General features: G+C 38.8%; 1 protein-coding gene across 1 annotated transcript in view; it reads right to left on the bottom strand.

Moving 5' to 3' along the window:
- The window catches only part of LOC145771063 (uncharacterized), a 208,969-nt gene extending 207,233 nt beyond the window's left edge, over positions 1–1,736 (bottom strand). The window contains exon 1 of the mRNA XM_082582806.1: positions 1,657–1,736. Coding sequence (XP_082438932.1) covers positions 1,657–1,736 — 80 coding nt within the window. The remainder of the gene's footprint in view (positions 1–1,656) is intronic.
- Positions 1,737–16,791: the final 15,055 nt, after the last annotated feature.

Raw genomic sequence — 16,791 nt, 5'->3', positions numbered from 1 at the left:
TGTGTTTTTGTTTATCTGCAACACAGTGACATTGTTAGAAACAGTAGCATCCAGTGTTACATAAATAATAATAGTACCTTTTATTCATGATAACTGAGTTGTTCTGGTTTTTGCTTTTCCAAAAGAACATCAACGCGGTTTGAAGCCTTCCAAGATATCCATTCTCAGTTTGATTCCGCATGAGACTGCAACTGCCTTGGCTAGAGAAATTCTGCGTAGCTTTTTTCCAGATTGAAAAACTATTTTTTCAAATGCACTTTTTGATTTTCCAACAGTTTTTTAATTAAATATGCTTCATGGTTTTGACTAGTCTGTTAGTTGATAGAGAAATTATCAAATACTGCACTGAAGCGCTATGAAAACATTTTTCCATGCTTAGAAGATACAAATGTCAAAACACAGTAGATATATCAAACGCAAAGGCGGTCTCGTGTGTAGCATATGACATTGCGAGCATTGAGGTTAATAAAAGTTAATAGAATAAATATAATGTGACTGCCACCTGGCATAGTTCAACTGCAATAAAATGCTCCGCCGGTGTTAAACGATTTTTTATTCTTAATATTTCTTCTTCCTATCCACGAAGATTTCATCAGGAGTCAGGAGAATGCACAATATCAAATGATAAGTTTAAAACACAAAATTAGGGAACAACTTTTATACTTCTTATTAAAATGCCAAAAATGCAGTATGATGGAACTGCAGTTAAAGTCAACATGTTTCTATTTTATTAGACGTAAAAACAAGCTTCACTGATAGTAAAAATAACCAATTAAAACACAAACCCCAGCCAGCTAAATCTGATACTTTTTACTATATGTGTTACCTTTGATATCGGCTGAAAAATGTGCTCACAATCTAGCGTCTCTAGTTAGCCTTACTACAAAAAACTATGTGTTACCTTTGATATAGCGTCATCAGCCGAAAAATGTGCTCACAATCTAGCCGAACTACATTTGGTCATTACATTTACTTGATGTATTTGACATTTACTTACTACTAACGTATTTTCTGACGTCAAAGATTTTCATGTCTTCCGTTTTCGTTTCGAGCTGACGACGAAACGAAAATGCTTAGAAAAAAAACAAAATGTTTCACTAAATACTTTGATATGAAGTGAAACTAAGAAACAAGTTTCAGCGTCGAAACCAAATAAAGCGATTTAAAATTTCAAAACATTCCTTTAACTGCCCTGCACTAAGGGCCGCATTTACCAATAGGCTAGGCAGGCTGAAGCCTAGGACCTCAACTTCCAGGGGCCTCAAAATTCGGTTTCGAAGTTTGTAATTCTTTTAAAAGCTTGACAAGTTTTCACCCTACCTAAAGTATATATACAGTATATCAAGCTTTTCAAAGTATACAATTCTGTAGGCTACACAACTGGTTTCAACCACGTTGTAAACAGTCATTATTACGTCGTTTGCATCATAATAAAGGCAATTATTAGGCTACGCGCATTCTGCTGGAAGCTTCTATGTAAATGTATCGTCTTCTATGCAAAAAGCAGTATCTGTAGTTGACATCAGGGCTGCCACTCCTAGTGGTTTTCCACTAACTTAGATCTAGAGGTTTTTGATATAATCTATTGGTCTAGTGGTTTTCTTGGAGAATCTAATGTTTTTTTTTTTAATTTTGAGAGTAGAAGCATCAACTTACCTTCTGTTGTTAACGAAGAAGATTTTGGTGATTTGCAAGAAGAATAAGGAGCTTTGGCTCAAGCATGCAATGCTCTCCATGATAGTGATAACCTTAGCCCACCAGAGTTTTGGCTAAAACTGAAAATGGACAACCAAGGTTTAATACTTTTAAAGGAAGGGTATCCGGAAGATGTTGACCCGTACCTTACTGATGAACTTCTACATTTTCATTTGTACGTGAGACAAATACAAAACCAAGGGCTTACCGGTACAGAAGAGCAATCTATTTCCTTGTCTCATGGAGACCTTTATAAAGTTATGTGCAAGGAAAAAATTAACACTGCCTTTCCCAATGTGGAAGCAATATTAACCCATTAAAAGCCGCCACATGTTCCCATTGCTCTTTTTAGGAAATATTTCAGCCATAAAGTTGTTTTGTCATAACTTTTTAATTAGTTTAAAAAAAATTGATGATTTTTGCTTTTTTGATGCATTTTTTGTTAGCCTTTTAAAAGGACGCCGGCCACATGGTTAAATGTAAATCTCGCCACACCTTAACACAGTGGTTCCCAACTCGTTTTTAAGGCGACCCATTTTAAAAAAAAAATCAGTTCGGTAAAACCTTACGACCCAAGCAAGTTATCGTAATATTTTAAAAGCCATAAGTTACAAGATGGCGTTGCAAACAAACAGAAAACAAGAAAACAAAAAGCACTACAAAAGCTGTAACTTTTTCCGAAAATAATATGTTTATCAAATCAGTAACGAGAAAGCTGTGATGGCTTGCTGTCAGTGAGTTTATGAAATCGAGGCGTTATTTTGCTTAGGCATAGCCGCATGGTCCTTTAAGTTCCAGCCGGTTTCGCTGTTTAGTTTTCAATACACCATGGCGCTAAATCCAGTCTCACAAAGCCAAGTTGTTGCAAATGGAATCTATTTTTGAATCATTAATTTTGAAACTGTGGGATACACTTTGTACATGGAAGCCCAAAAGTGGAAGTTTGCAAAATCTTTGGGGTATTTATCTTTGAAGGAAGCAAAAGAAATATGATTTGCTGCTTTTGTCGTTTTGTCCATAAACTGTTCTGCAATATGGATGGAAAGTTGAGGCAGATCTTTTCCAACAAATGGATCAATTATCCGATCATTTTGGCTAAGTGTTGTGTTAGAGATTCTTCGTAGTAGGCTAGTGCACAAACTTTTTGTCAAACTGTTCCAGGTGTCCAATTATGGTTTGCTTAATATCAACTTTCTTGCTTTTTTTATATTTTTTTTTTTTATTTTTTTATTGCCGCAAATATATTGCGTTAACTGAGGAAATATATCGTACTCATCTCTGGTGACATAACTTTTCCAGAGTATGAGTGTTTGTGGTAAGCAAAAACTTTTGCAACGCGATCAATCACCGTAAAACCGTTGCCTTGCATAGATTTGTTTGTTTGTTTGTTTATGTTTATCCTGCATTGCGGGAAAGCGGACTTGAGCGCTATGCATCGGTGTACGCCTTCCGACATACACCTGACCCACGCTGCAGCCGACGGCAATGTCTGTTTCCGGTTGTCTACTCTACTTATGACTTACATTTAGTACTACCCATTACTCGAAATCGATCACTGGGTAGAGGCAATTATCGTAAAGTTTCTTGCCCAGAGAAACAACAGCAAGTGCGGGTGGCTGGAGTCGAACATGCAGGCACTCGACTGCGAGCCCAACAAGAGAATTCAGAGAGTCAAATATATCGGCAAGGTAAGCAACTTTTGCGTTGAAGTTTTCTTGCAAAAACTTCTCGGCTAATCTCACACAGTTCTGTTGCCTCAGGAAGATAGCAATTTCTTCCCACAAATCACAAATTCGCTTCAGGACACTACCTCGTGACAACCATCCCACTTCAATGTGCAGCAGCAATGCTCGATAATAATCAGAATATCCATGTCAGTGCACAAAGACGAAAACAAACGCCGATTTAGTGACCTAACGTTGATGAAGTTTACACACTTCACAACATCATTCAACACTTCGTGTAGCTCTTGAGACAGCCTTTTTTCAGAAAAGGCCTCCCTGTGGAGAAAGCAATGAGTCCATACAGCACTTGGGCCTTTGTCTTTGATGCGTTTTACCACATCAGACTATGTGTGGCTCAACGTATGGAAAAATTTGTTATGGTTTGTCCGGCATAGCGTTAGTGACATATAGTGCACGTTACAATGCATATCCCGTAATTTTGGCAAGTTTAATTTATGTTTGAGACTGAAATTTTTATTGGGTTTTTATTTACTACTAATAATAACCAGGGGCGCTGGAACGATTTTTGACTGGGGGGGCAATACTATGAAAAAAGGGCACTTTTGTTTCTGAACGGCCAATTTTTTTTTAAGTTTTAAGATAAGATATAACTATAATGCTCATCTATCAGCTCATAATCGAGTAATGATACAAAAACTACCTACCGGTAGGCTACAAAGAACAATGGCACGGAAGAGCATCATGCTTTGTTATAATGATATTATAATTATATTTCTGTGATACAGAATTCTGTGTCGTGAATATTATTTTGAGGCAAAAATAAAAGATTATGATTAGGCTAAAAGCGAATAGCAGAAATTGTTATATTGCAAAATATGCAGTGGCTTACATGAACTTAAAAAGGCACCATTATCCCCCCTGCACCCCCCCATCCACAGAAAAATTGAGAGCATGGGGGGTATCCGCTCCCCTGCCCCCCCGCGCTTCCGGCGCCCCTGATAATAACCACAATAAAAACGAAAACTGTTAAAACTTCTTGCACTACGATCATGCTGCACAGCTTTCCGAAATCTCGACATAAAAACGCTTCATGACTTGTGTTTATATTTTCCAGTTTTGTGATCGATCTCTTCACGTTTTAAATTTTTTTTATTGTTATTTTTTCGCCCAAAATACAATATGACTGAAAAACAAGCCACCCAAAAAACTAATCAGGCGACCCAACTTTGGGTCGCGATCCATGCGTTGGGAACCACTGCCTTAACATAAGCAGGTGTTTGTTTCCGCAGAAATTTGTCAGATCTTTCTTGAATGACGTTTCAGAGTTATTGTATGAACATATTATATTCACGGTAACCATCGGCGTAGCTAGTGGGAGAGTGCACCCGAGTAGGCAGTCTCCCCCCCCCCCCGGCCGTAAGCTTGTGGCGGCAGAATATATTTAAACGTAATCGAAAAAGCACAGTAAAAATCTTTTTTGAAACGGATTTGTCTCGCATTCTATTTGCTGGTTCCTTCTTCACACGTTCATGGGTGCAAAATCATGGTCCGCCGCGGGCGGCACAAACCATAGCTATACGCCATTGACAGTCATCGGCTCCAGCTCGTAACCTAGCATTGGTTTCGTCATCAAATCGAATTTGGCTTTGGATGGTGATGTCATATATGGCATTGGAGGCCAGTTTATAATGGAAAAGACATGAACAAAAGTCACATTGTATGAAGGGTATGGATTGTACGGAGGGAGGGAGTGGTAGTTTTAGCTGTTCTTGTGTTCGTTTTTCATGGGCTTTTTGTATCCTTTTTTCGAAAATTTCTGTGCCTTTTTTAGTTCTTTTTCTCCAGAGTAATCTGTCACTAGCAAGGTTCTTCCATAAATCACGATCAATGTTTGCATGGTTGAGGGAGACTTTCAGCTGATCTTTGTATCTCATTTTTGGTTTTCTGGGGGGGGGGCTTTTTCCAGTCTCTAGTTGTCCCTCCTCGTTGTCCCTTCTCATGACATGTCCTGTCCAGCAAAGGCAGTGTTGCAATATGGTGGCTTCTGAACTGGGCAACCTGGCGTGATCAAGGATTGCATCTTTGGTGAGACAATCTTCCCAACGATTGCCTAGCATTTGAGCCAGCTTCCTCTGCTAAAAATTTTCAAGACGTTTGATGTCACAGAGGTATAATATCCAGGTTTCACAAGCATAGATAAGGGTGGATAGAACGACTGCCCGGAGGACCATAATTTTTGTGCGGATAGATATAGCATGGTTGTTGAAAACACGATGTTTAAGTCTTCATAGGCACAATGTGCTGCTTTTACACGATGTTCAATATCCTTTGACAGTGTGACAAACAGCCAAAAAAAATGTGGCCATGTGGCCGGTGTCCTTTTAAAAGGCAACAATAAATAAAGCAAAATAAACAAATAAAAGAAGCAAAACCTTACACAAATTAGAGGGTAGTAGGAAGCACAATATTATAGAGCAGGGGTCACCAAACTACGGCCCGCGGGCCGGAACCGGACCGCGAACTGATTTCATCCGGCCCGCCACGTGCTGCGGAAATAACAACTGCACTACAACTGTTAAGGAAAAAAGTTACCAAACTTTTTTGTAAAAGACTGACGTTGCTGTTAATCATTAGGCCACCACGAATGGGGACAGCCTGGGCCAAATTTGGAAAGATGTAATGTTTTTTCAAGAGCACGATGCCCTGTATCACAGCAGGGGATAACTTTTCCAGCAACCTTTCGATTTTCATCACAACTTTGCTATTCTACCGCTGACTTTGTTATTTATTGTGCTCAATTCAAGTCAATGGAGATTCTATATAGTTGTATATCTTATCGCAATTTGCATCCGGCCCGCAGCTGTTAATCTCGCAGCAATCCGGCCCTCAGAGAAAAAAGTTTGGTGACCCCTGTTATAGAATGTCAAACTATGAAGAAACATAATTTATATCTATTACCAATAGGCAATAAAACATGCATGTTCCTCCTCACTTCACTTCATCTAGCTTTTCTCATTTTTCAACAATTTTCAAACTTACACAAAATTCAGAAAAAGTACGTTGTTCGCAAATATTTACCAACACCTTCCAAAACAGACCCTAAACAACTACTAGCAAGTCCAAAATGATTCAATCAAAATAAGCTGATGCATGGCCACCTGTAGATGCGGCCTGATTTGTCGCATTTTGCAGATTTTGATTACAGCCACTGCTAGTGCTTAACTGACATTTTTTGAAATGTTTTTACTTTTTGCGGTTTCCTAATGACAAAAAACTTTTTTGTTGCCTTGGGGAAGCAGTAGCAAACGAGAAAAAGTAAGTTGAAAAACGCAAAATCAGACTGTTATTGAAAATTAACAGTCTGACTGAAATCTACAAAATCAAATTTTCTTTGTTTTTCAACATGTGAGAATGTTAAAACCTATTGTGTCATCTAGGGAAAAGAATAAAGAAAGCGTAAAAATCTAATTTTTAGAAAAAATATTTAAACGTTCGCCCAAAGTTAGAAAAACCTGGAAATTTCTGCAAAATGTGACAAATCAGGCCGTATCTGTAGGTGGCCATGGCTGATGCAATACTGATCCATTCAAAACGATGTCTTTTTAAAAGGACACCGGCCGTAAATGGGTTAAGACTGTTTGTAAGCTTACTGGTCACTAACTGCTCAGGAGAGAGATCTTTCTCAAGGCTCAAAACAGTGGCGTAGCCAGAAAAAAAAGTTTGGGGGGGCCAAATATTTGATGGATCGAAGATAAGTTTTGGTGGGGGTTAGAGCGTGCCGAAGGCATGCGTATTGTAGGGGGGTCCGGGGGCATACTCCCCCGGAAAATTTTTGCAAAAGTACACTAAAATAATGGATTATAACGTTTTCTGGAAACACTTTCAGGGTAATATTTGTATGAAATTTATTAGCAGATAAACAGCCGTTAACTTATTAAAGGTAGCTCTTGCACACGAACGGGCAAAAACTGTGGCTAAAATTAAAGAACACCAAAACCTCAGCTACACAAAAACTACACAAAACACAGCAGAGTAAGCGATTCTGAAATTGCTTCCACAGATTAGTTAAAAGAAGTGTAAATCGGCTAAACTTTGTGCGATTTACGATTTGCAAAATTTATTGGTGTCTTTCTGTGTGTCTAAAACAAGTCCTGGGGGCGTTAATAGCCAGATGTCTTGGAAAACGATATAAATTTCCACAATTTTATTATATTTTCAACAAAGTCTGTCTGCACTGTCTAAGTACCAAAGGATCGGTCAACAGTCTCAATATTATATTAGAAATCGATTTCATGAGAGGCCGCAGCCCTCACATCGTCAGTCTATACTATAGTATGAAACAAGTTACGGTTCGTGCAAAGATAACAAAAATGTACGCACTATGACGTAATAAGAATAAAACAAAGGCGTGAATGCCACGGGAATGCATAGTAATGGAGTTAACACTAGGTCAAAAGTAAATAAATAATTGGTAGAAAATAGACGAATTATTTCACTGCAGGTAAAATCATGGATTGAATATTGATGGTGGCTTTGATCTTGTGAAGCCATTTGTCCTCACAAGCATCAAGCCGGTCTAAACTAGTATAGACATCTAAACCTCACATCGTCAAGTCTATAGTATAGACTGACGATGTGAGGGCTGCGGCCTCTCATGAAATCGATTTCTAATATAATATTGAGACTGTTGACCGATCCTTTGGTACTTAGACAGTGCAGACAGACCAAGTAGTAATGGACAAAGGATCGTCGCAGCATAATAGCAGCTCAGATAGTCAGGCAGATCTCCTCCATCAGTTTACTACTGGAGAACTTCAAAGACATTTTCAACAAAGGGCTCAACTTCGGAATCCAAACTGTGAAAATTTGTGGGTGGCATGGCCCCTTTCGCCCCCCCCCCCCCCCCCTGGCTACGCCTATGGCTCAAAAAGATAGGCACTCAACGTAGTACACTGTCCGACTTCCATAACGCAATCATGCGTGACGTATGTGACATTACTAGTATTTCAGTCACAATTTTCTTTATTTACTGCATTGATTGCAGTCATTAAAGGCATACTAAATGAAAATTTCAAACCGGAATTAAGCATTAAAATGAGTAAACTGAACATTCAAGAATACATTTCAAAAACAATTACCGAAAAAAAATTGTTTTCAATGGCGCTGGCAAGGCCCAAAGTCCAGTGTTTCATTTATTTTCATTGTTTTCAAAATGACCAAAACGTGCAAACACTGCTCGAGAATACGTAATAAAAGACAGCAATAACAAAAGCCACGTTACCACATCTGATGTTTTGAGCAAATTGTCTGATGTTTTGATGTTGAAATGTGCTGTTTTGATGTACATACATACCTAGCCTACAGTCAAATCGCCCGCAGGAACAATTGTTGCGTGATCGGTATGCTAGTATTTTGTTACGTAGACTGTACACTGTACAGTCGCACGCTTCGTTGCTCAGGCCCAATCTCGTTTTGAAAGCTCTGACAAAAGCACCCGCACAATGGTGGTCAGACCGCAATGGGGCAAAATTTTATTGTAAATCGTTTTATGGTAGCATGTTAAATACAAAGAACGTGGAAAATCGCCAAGCCAGGTTTTTCCTTTAGTAACCCTTTAAGATTCTTCTTGCACTCAGTTCAGTTGCAGAAGAAAAAATAGTATTAGCAGAAGGTGGGAATCGAATCCACGCAATCGAAATTACTACTCATTTCTTTGCCATAACCCAGTGGTTCCCAACCTTTTTGACCTTGCGGCACCCTATCAAAGAGATAAATAGTTTGCGGCACCCTGGCAAAACTGGATCAATTTTATGAGGTTTCTGTATTTCAAATAACTGTATGAAATACAGAGGTGGGCAGTAACTAGTTACAAAAGTAACTAGTTACTTTTTGAGTAACTGTAACGGTAACTTCGTTACTATTTTCCAAAAGTAACGAAACACGGTAACTAGTTCCTATTTTAGCACTTTTTCAACAGTTACAGTTACAAGTTACTTTTGTATTGAAATTTCAGTTTTTAATTGCCGTTTATTTCTCTGCACGTGTTTGTGTCTTGCTTAGTGCGTGTTTGCTGCGTTTTGCGCAATAATGCATTTTTCTCGCAGATGTATCGGCGCAGCACTGCGCATGCGCGGTTCTACTTTTTTTTTGTGGTCTGGTGGAGAAGGGTTGCCATATTGGCGAATTTATCGCCGAAGTCCAGAAATCTGGCCATATTTTAAGACGTTTAGCTTCATATTTATGATTTGGCTCTTTTTTGGCGATTTTTGATAACTGATTTGGCTAAATTAATTGTTTTTGGCGATTAATCAACATGTACCAAAGACAGGCAAGACACAACAATACAACAGGGTTGAGCATTATAATAATATATTTTACATATTTACAAATGAGTTTAGCAGTCAAACGTTTTCGGTTTAACTTAACCCTTTATCCTGTGACGTATTTTGGCCAGTTGACTTGCGGACGGGGGGGTCGGTTCGACACTATCACTTTGAGCTCGTGTAACTCAAAAACTACGCAAGATAGATCAATCAAATTTTCACATGGTGTAGATAATTTATCTGACAACATAACATCGAAACTCTTTTGCAATTTGTTCAACAGCGCAACTTGAAAAATCAAATAATTTGATGGTTGGTCATATTTTTTTATTTGACTTGAGAAATTGCTTCGTAATTAACTTATAATTGAGTGTGACGGATTAATTCCATTGTGTAGATTTTAATCTCTTACGCGGAGACGTCGTCCACGCTTCAATGAAATCGTAATTGGCGTCCAACTCGCGTTTGCTTGTTGTTTTGCCGGAGGCATTGTAAAAAAAATTTGCTTTGTTTCAACATTTGCAGAGAATGAGACAAAATCACCACAAAAAAACTATTTCAAGTTCTTTTTGAGTCACATGTTTATAGTCTACACTTTTTCAAACGTACTGTCATTACTTGATATTGGAACTAAATCAAGCAAATTTTTTTTCACATTCACACTGTCGAATTTGGTTATGCATGATCAAGAAACACTTTGTATTTCACAGCACATCTCAGGAAGCTATTTATTCGTTTTTAACATTATTTCAACGTCTAAAAACGTTGAATCGATGTAAAAAGTCTCTGATTTGCTGTCTGGGTAGCGGTTGAATACAGAAAAGTAAGGTAGCCTGTGGTGTCACGTGGTATTTGAACAACAACCTATCCAAAGGTAGTGACTTGCTTCGATAGGAGCTTGTTCCATTTTAGGCCATCATGCACTCTAAAAACAAAGAGCGTCTAAAACTCCTTACTGATAAACTATGTCACGATGCATTCCAAAGTGATATGTTTCAATACTTACCAACAATGATCACTTTGAATGAAACAATTTTGCAAACAGTTGTGACAAAATGTAGTGATAATAATCGTTTAGTCAAATCGTGTTGGTAGGCTATAGAACAGGTCGTTTGCCAAATGGAACTCCCGTTCTGCGTGACAAACTCAAAGTCGTGGCATAACGATACGAAAAATAGAAAAAAATTATTTTTCAGGCCGAGTGCTATTGTCGTAAAAAAACAAAAAATCACTAAAGTGTTGATTTTTTCCCTGGGCAAAATTGAAGGTTATTGATATTTTAAAAATGCACGTTTGTGTCAATATGATTGAAGTGTTTTTTTTCATGTTGTTAATTAGATTTGCAAAATAACGTTTTCTACATTTTTTTTCTGATTTGTTGGACATGCATTTTGTGTCAAGTTATTTATTACGCATTAGAAGATTTCTTTCTGTTCAAATTTTGAAATAGCATTTTAGATGCAGTTTGCGGTTGATGGCGTTACTGCAAAAACCATCTTTTGTAATTGACACACATCCAAAAACAAAAGACGCATAAACTACTGCTGGCTGATAGGCCACGTCACAATACATCATAATGATGTTTTTCCGAACCGAAGACCCAGAAAACCAATTTTGTCGTATATTAGATTAGACGTCTGCAGACGTTGAACCAATGACAAAAAGTGATTTGCTGATTTGAAACAAAGTGATTGCTGTTTCCAATGTGCAAACATTTTGTTAAAAAGTAATCAAGTTTTGGCCACAGCATTTTGGTCCATTTAGGCTACTATGGTCAATCAACTCACGTTGCAAATAACTTGTTTTGTGTAAAGTCTTGCTTGTGAAAAAATCGAAGTAAAAACGCAAAAATGAAGTAAGCTATATTTACAAAGTATTATATTCTTGAATGAACCATAGTTTTAAAAAAATAGTTTGAACAGGTTTCATCTGATAGAAACTATAATTGATATCATCGCGAAGGATCAAATAGCTGCAAAAATCACTTCAAGCAATTCTTTGGGGTGATTTTCATTATGCAAACCAAGGTGAACCTCAATATACATATTTTTATGCCAAACGATAAAAATCGTTCTTTCTTTTTTTCAAGGACAAGGAAAACGATCCGTATAAAATATAAATCAATTCAACATATTTCCCTTCTTTTGTCAGATATGCATTTTGTGTAACAATGCTTTAGAAAAATTGCTGAGTATGGCATAGCGTTTGAGATGCAGTCAGAGAATACAACTCTATGGTTGATGGCGTTATTACAAAAGCCAATCTTTTGTCACGGAAATGTATTCGAAAACAAAAAGGCACAAAAGCGCTGACTGATAGATTACGTTACGATACGTTACACAAACGAGGCATTGATTTCAGATTCTTTCAACCCAACAAACAACTTTGCTCCAAATGATACAAACGTCTAAATTTATGGAGAAAAAGATGTAGGCCTACACCGTTTTGTGAAAATAAGCTTTTGAAGACCAACATTTGAATGAAAAGTTTGAAATTATTGAGTTGGTCCTAATAGTATTTCTGCTGAGATATATCAAAAATTTTCAATCCTCGTATAAAAAAATAATTTTGTAATCTCTCAAGCAACTGCAAAATTACCATTTAGGTAAAGATTCAGTGATGATACAATATGCACAATGCTTGTCAAAGCACAATAATTTAGCTGCGCGTGTTTTTCCACAAAAGCCAAGCAGTTTAGATAGTCTGTGTCAAGTTCTTTTCAATACCCATCAATCTCTCGTTTTCATAAAACATTTTCACAACATTCATGTGAATATAAGTGTTCAGGTACATGGAAAAGTTTATTGGCGGGGCAAGAACGCACTCCTTGCTTTCCGACAAGAAATCAAGAAACTTACCACATCAGTCTGTTTGTTTTATGAGATAAACAGAGTTTTGGCAAGAATTTTCCGACTGCTTCTTGTTATAAGTTAGAAACAAAATGTATTTGCCATAGAAAACAACGTAAAATTACATTTTTTCAGTATAGCTTATCGGATGCTCTCTGATAATTTCAAAGCAACTCAGATGTAATTAAAAGATTAATCAAAGCAACTCAAAACTCGAGTTTGCAAACAAAAGGCGGACTCATTACGGTTGAATGCTTTACAACAAAGCCAACTCATGAGATATCTGCGTCGCAGTTCCACGCACGGCGGCGCTCAGTAATCCTATTAATCCGTATAATTTGAAAACAAAAGGGCTAGCTAGTAGCTAGCTAAAATATCAGAGTATGTTATGAAAATCATGCCATATCTCTAAAACTATAGACAATAGCAACGTCATTTAAAGCGGAATAAATACTTGAATAATTTTTAGGAAAAGTCAAGAAATTTTAAAGCTGTGGATCGCGTAGTTCTTTAATGATATTGCTTTGAAAAGGAGCAAGTCCCCACCGACCCCCCCCCCACAGGAAATAGGGTTAAGCCCTCATCAGGAACCTGAAAATATTTATAAAAATGCAGTAAATTTCAACTTCTTGAAGGTAACTAACTAACTGACTATAAGCATCAAGAAACACGCAGCGATTAAAAGCAATTTGTTGATGCTTATAGTCAGTTAGTTAGTTACCTTCAAGAAGTTAAAATTTATTGCATTTAGTGTAACGCTTGCAATGCCTCTAAAAAGATTGTCTGACATTAAAACCAGCAACAGCATTGCTGTTTGCTTGCCGTTGGTGGACGTTCTTGTGGAAGCAATACAAACCAGATTTGGTCATTGGTTCGAGGACAGCGACTTTCAGCTTGCGACTGCATTCCACCCACAATTTAGACTTATCTGTGTTTAATGCCTGATCATTAAGCGACACTGCTGAATTGAAGACCAAAATAAAACAGAACATGTTTCAAGCAATTGAAGAAGCAAACTGCTCTGTTGAAGAGGGGAGTAGCAGCGACACTGAAGTGGATGGTGGTAGGTAGAGCCACGGAGGACTTTTTGCACCACTTTACGCAAAAACCAAGAAAACAATGCGCGTTGCATCTGTTACAGGAGTATTTGGAAGCGGACCCTGAGGACAAGTTAAGCGGATCCAGATTCACAATTGGACCGATGAAAAAACTGTTTTAAAAACATAACACTCCCATTCCGTCAAGTGCTGCAGTAGAAATGTTGTTTTCATTGCAGCACTTGTTCATCACCAGACTTTATTCGTTCATCCCCGACACACGCTCCATCTACCTGACACTACCAAGACAGGCATGGATGCGCCTCAACCGTCTCCATGCGGGCGTCGGGCTTTTCCGCTCAACCATGCACTAATGGGAAATGGCCTCTTTCTTCTCCTGTGAATGTGGTGCTGAGGAACAGACCGCAGATCACATCATTGATTGATTGATTAAATCTTTATCCTCGGACTGGGAAAGCTTCTTGCACAACTTAATCCTGGCAGTTTCGCATACTTGTAGACTAAAGGCTTTAAATCACTGACGCAAGCCCGGTCACCGAGATTGACAGAGTGAAGTTTCCGATTGTTGAAGTCTCGTTGCCGGGAAATTATTCCATCTATTAGATACCGCTAAACGGAGAGCAGTCCTTAACGTGCGTTGCTCAAGCGCATGCCCTGAGAGTCGAACCAGTGCCGCTTGATCTTGAAGCTTCTTCGTTCCAGAAGAGACGCGCTAACCAATTGAACTACCGGGGCGGACATCATCAATGACTGTAACACCTTCAAGCCACCTAACCGAGTGGAAGGCTTGCGTGTCATGAATGATGAAACCAAAGACTGGCTGCTCTCTAGAAGCCTTCCAGTGTAGTCCGGGAACATCGTGAATCTGGGGCGGTAAAAGAATAGACTCTCGGCCCCAGAGGCTCACACGACGACGACGATTGGGCAAGGACATTTTAAAGCCCAAAAGGGCAGGCCTGAGTGACGAGCACTTTGAAATGCTCGTATTTCTCAAAGGAAATAAACATCTAAGCCACTATGTTTTTAAAATAAAACCTTGTTGGTTTTGTACTTGTGCTGTTATGTTAGCATGGATGGCTCTAACACTATATATCAAATATTGCGGTTAAACTGGACGTGCATGCAGAGATGGCCAGGTGCAAAATTTTATGTTCAGATTTGTGAGTAACTGAAAGTAACTAGTAACTGTAACTAGTAACGGTAACTAGTTACTTTTTAAAATCGGTAACTGTAACGGTAACTCAGTTACTATTTTGGCCAAGTAACTGTAACTGTAACTCAGTTACTTTTGAAAGTAACTTTGCCCACCTATGATGAAATAACACAAAATGAGTTGTATTTTGCAGTATAGCGCGCGTGAATAAATGTAGCCTAGGCTAGGCGTAGCAACCGCCCTCCGATCGGAGGGGGCCCCGCAAGGAATGAGGGCCCCTCCGCCGAAGTTTTTGAAAAACTATCGAAATACAGGATATAGGCTAACCACGTGGTCACAAACGCACGCGAAATAGCAGAGCTTATTGGTATTGAGCAGATGTTTTCAAAAAACAATGTGCAATGTTTGGTTACGAATGCGCTGATGATTTGAGTCGTCTTTCTGCTGAAGAAAAATTCAAATCGCAATTTTTTATTGTTCTCACTGATCAGGCCATGTCTTCTGTTTCTTTGCGCTTTGACCAACTCGTGGAGTGGTACAAGTTGTTTGAATTTCTGTACAACGCTAGCAGCCTGAAGAACTGTCTCAGAGAAAATGGTTGTGTTGGTTGGTTATGCATCTTTATCTTCGGACTGACAAAGCCTTGATTGGTTATTCCTGGTAGTTTCGCATACTTGTAGAGGCTCTTGACGCAGGCCCGGTTACCGAGATTGGCAGAGTGAAATTTTCTCATTATTGAAGTGTTGTTGCCAGGAAATTATTCCATTCATTAGGTGCCGCTGAATGGAGAGCAGCCCTGAAATGCGTTGCTCAAGCGCACACCCCGAGAGTCGAACTTGCACCGCGTGGTCTTGAGCCGGCACGTAACCACTGAGCTAATGGGGCGGACAATGGAACTGGACAATCACTGCAAAAAAATTAAAAGAAAAATGGGAGACATTGATGCCAACGAACTAATAGCCTAATGGAATTGAATCGTTTTATTTATAACATAGAGAAAGACAGAGGACTTGTTACGGCAAGCATTTTTTTAACGTACAAGAACAGCCTTCAGGATATATATCCGAATCTTTGCATTTGCACCAGAATTCTTCTGACCGACCACACCAGTCACTGTCGCCAGTGCTGAAAAGACCATCAGCAGAATGAAACTGGTCAAGAATATCCTGCGCTTAACCGTGGCAGATGACAGGCTTTCTGCTCTTGCAATTATCATCGAAAACAAGATTGCCCAATCCCTGGACTATGAGTCTTGTTGAAGTTAAGAGAGTTTCATTTTGCCCTCCATTTTGACATTCACGTTACCGTATTTAAATGGTCGAAGATATCTAGTAAATACGCTAATTTGGAGACCCAATTGTGCGCCGTGAAACGCAAAATAAAATCATGAAACCTGGCAATAATGATGCGTTTCAAACGTTTTTATGGAAGGAACAGCAACGAGTCAAAATCTCTTTCACGCTGTTTTTCCTGGGCGAGAAAACAAAGACTTACCGTGGATTATTATCTACTTACCGCCAGCGGCTTCGCCACTAAGCGACTCTCCAGAAAGGAGCCGGGAATAACTGCGAGACGCGAAACTTAATACGCACTGAAACTCAGTTAGAAATAAATAAATTCCGCTCTCAACAGGTTAAAGTTAAAATATAGAAAAGGCTGCAGTATTTCAATGTCTCAATATCTCGCGGCACCCTTGAGCGTTGCAATTGGCACCCCAGGGTGCCGCGGCACCCCGGTTGGGAACCACTGCCATAACCCATTCGGCCACGCAGGTTGTGGGAATGCATTCAGTTAAATTTCATTGCATCAAAATGTTTTCGATAAAGACGACCAGATAATCACGTGTTGAGTCACATGACTGAAGTCAGCTGATTTGCGTGTACGTCACGCATGATTGCGTTGTGGAATTCGGACAGTGTACTACGTTAAAGTGCCTACCGCTCAAAAGCATCAAAAATAAACTGAGATTGACAATGTCTCAAGAAAGTTTGTCCGCACTGAGCATTCTGTACATTAAAAGTGACAAAC

The sequence above is a fragment of the Aplidium turbinatum genome, chromosome 5 (genome assembly GCF_918807975.1).
Source record: "Aplidium turbinatum chromosome 5, kaAplTurb1.1, whole genome shotgun sequence".
NCBI classification, from domain to species: domain Eukaryota; kingdom Metazoa; phylum Chordata; class Ascidiacea; order Aplousobranchia; family Polyclinidae; genus Aplidium; species Aplidium turbinatum.
The sequence above is the reverse complement of the archived record's forward strand: the minus strand, read 5'-3'. Positions and strand labels throughout refer to the sequence as shown.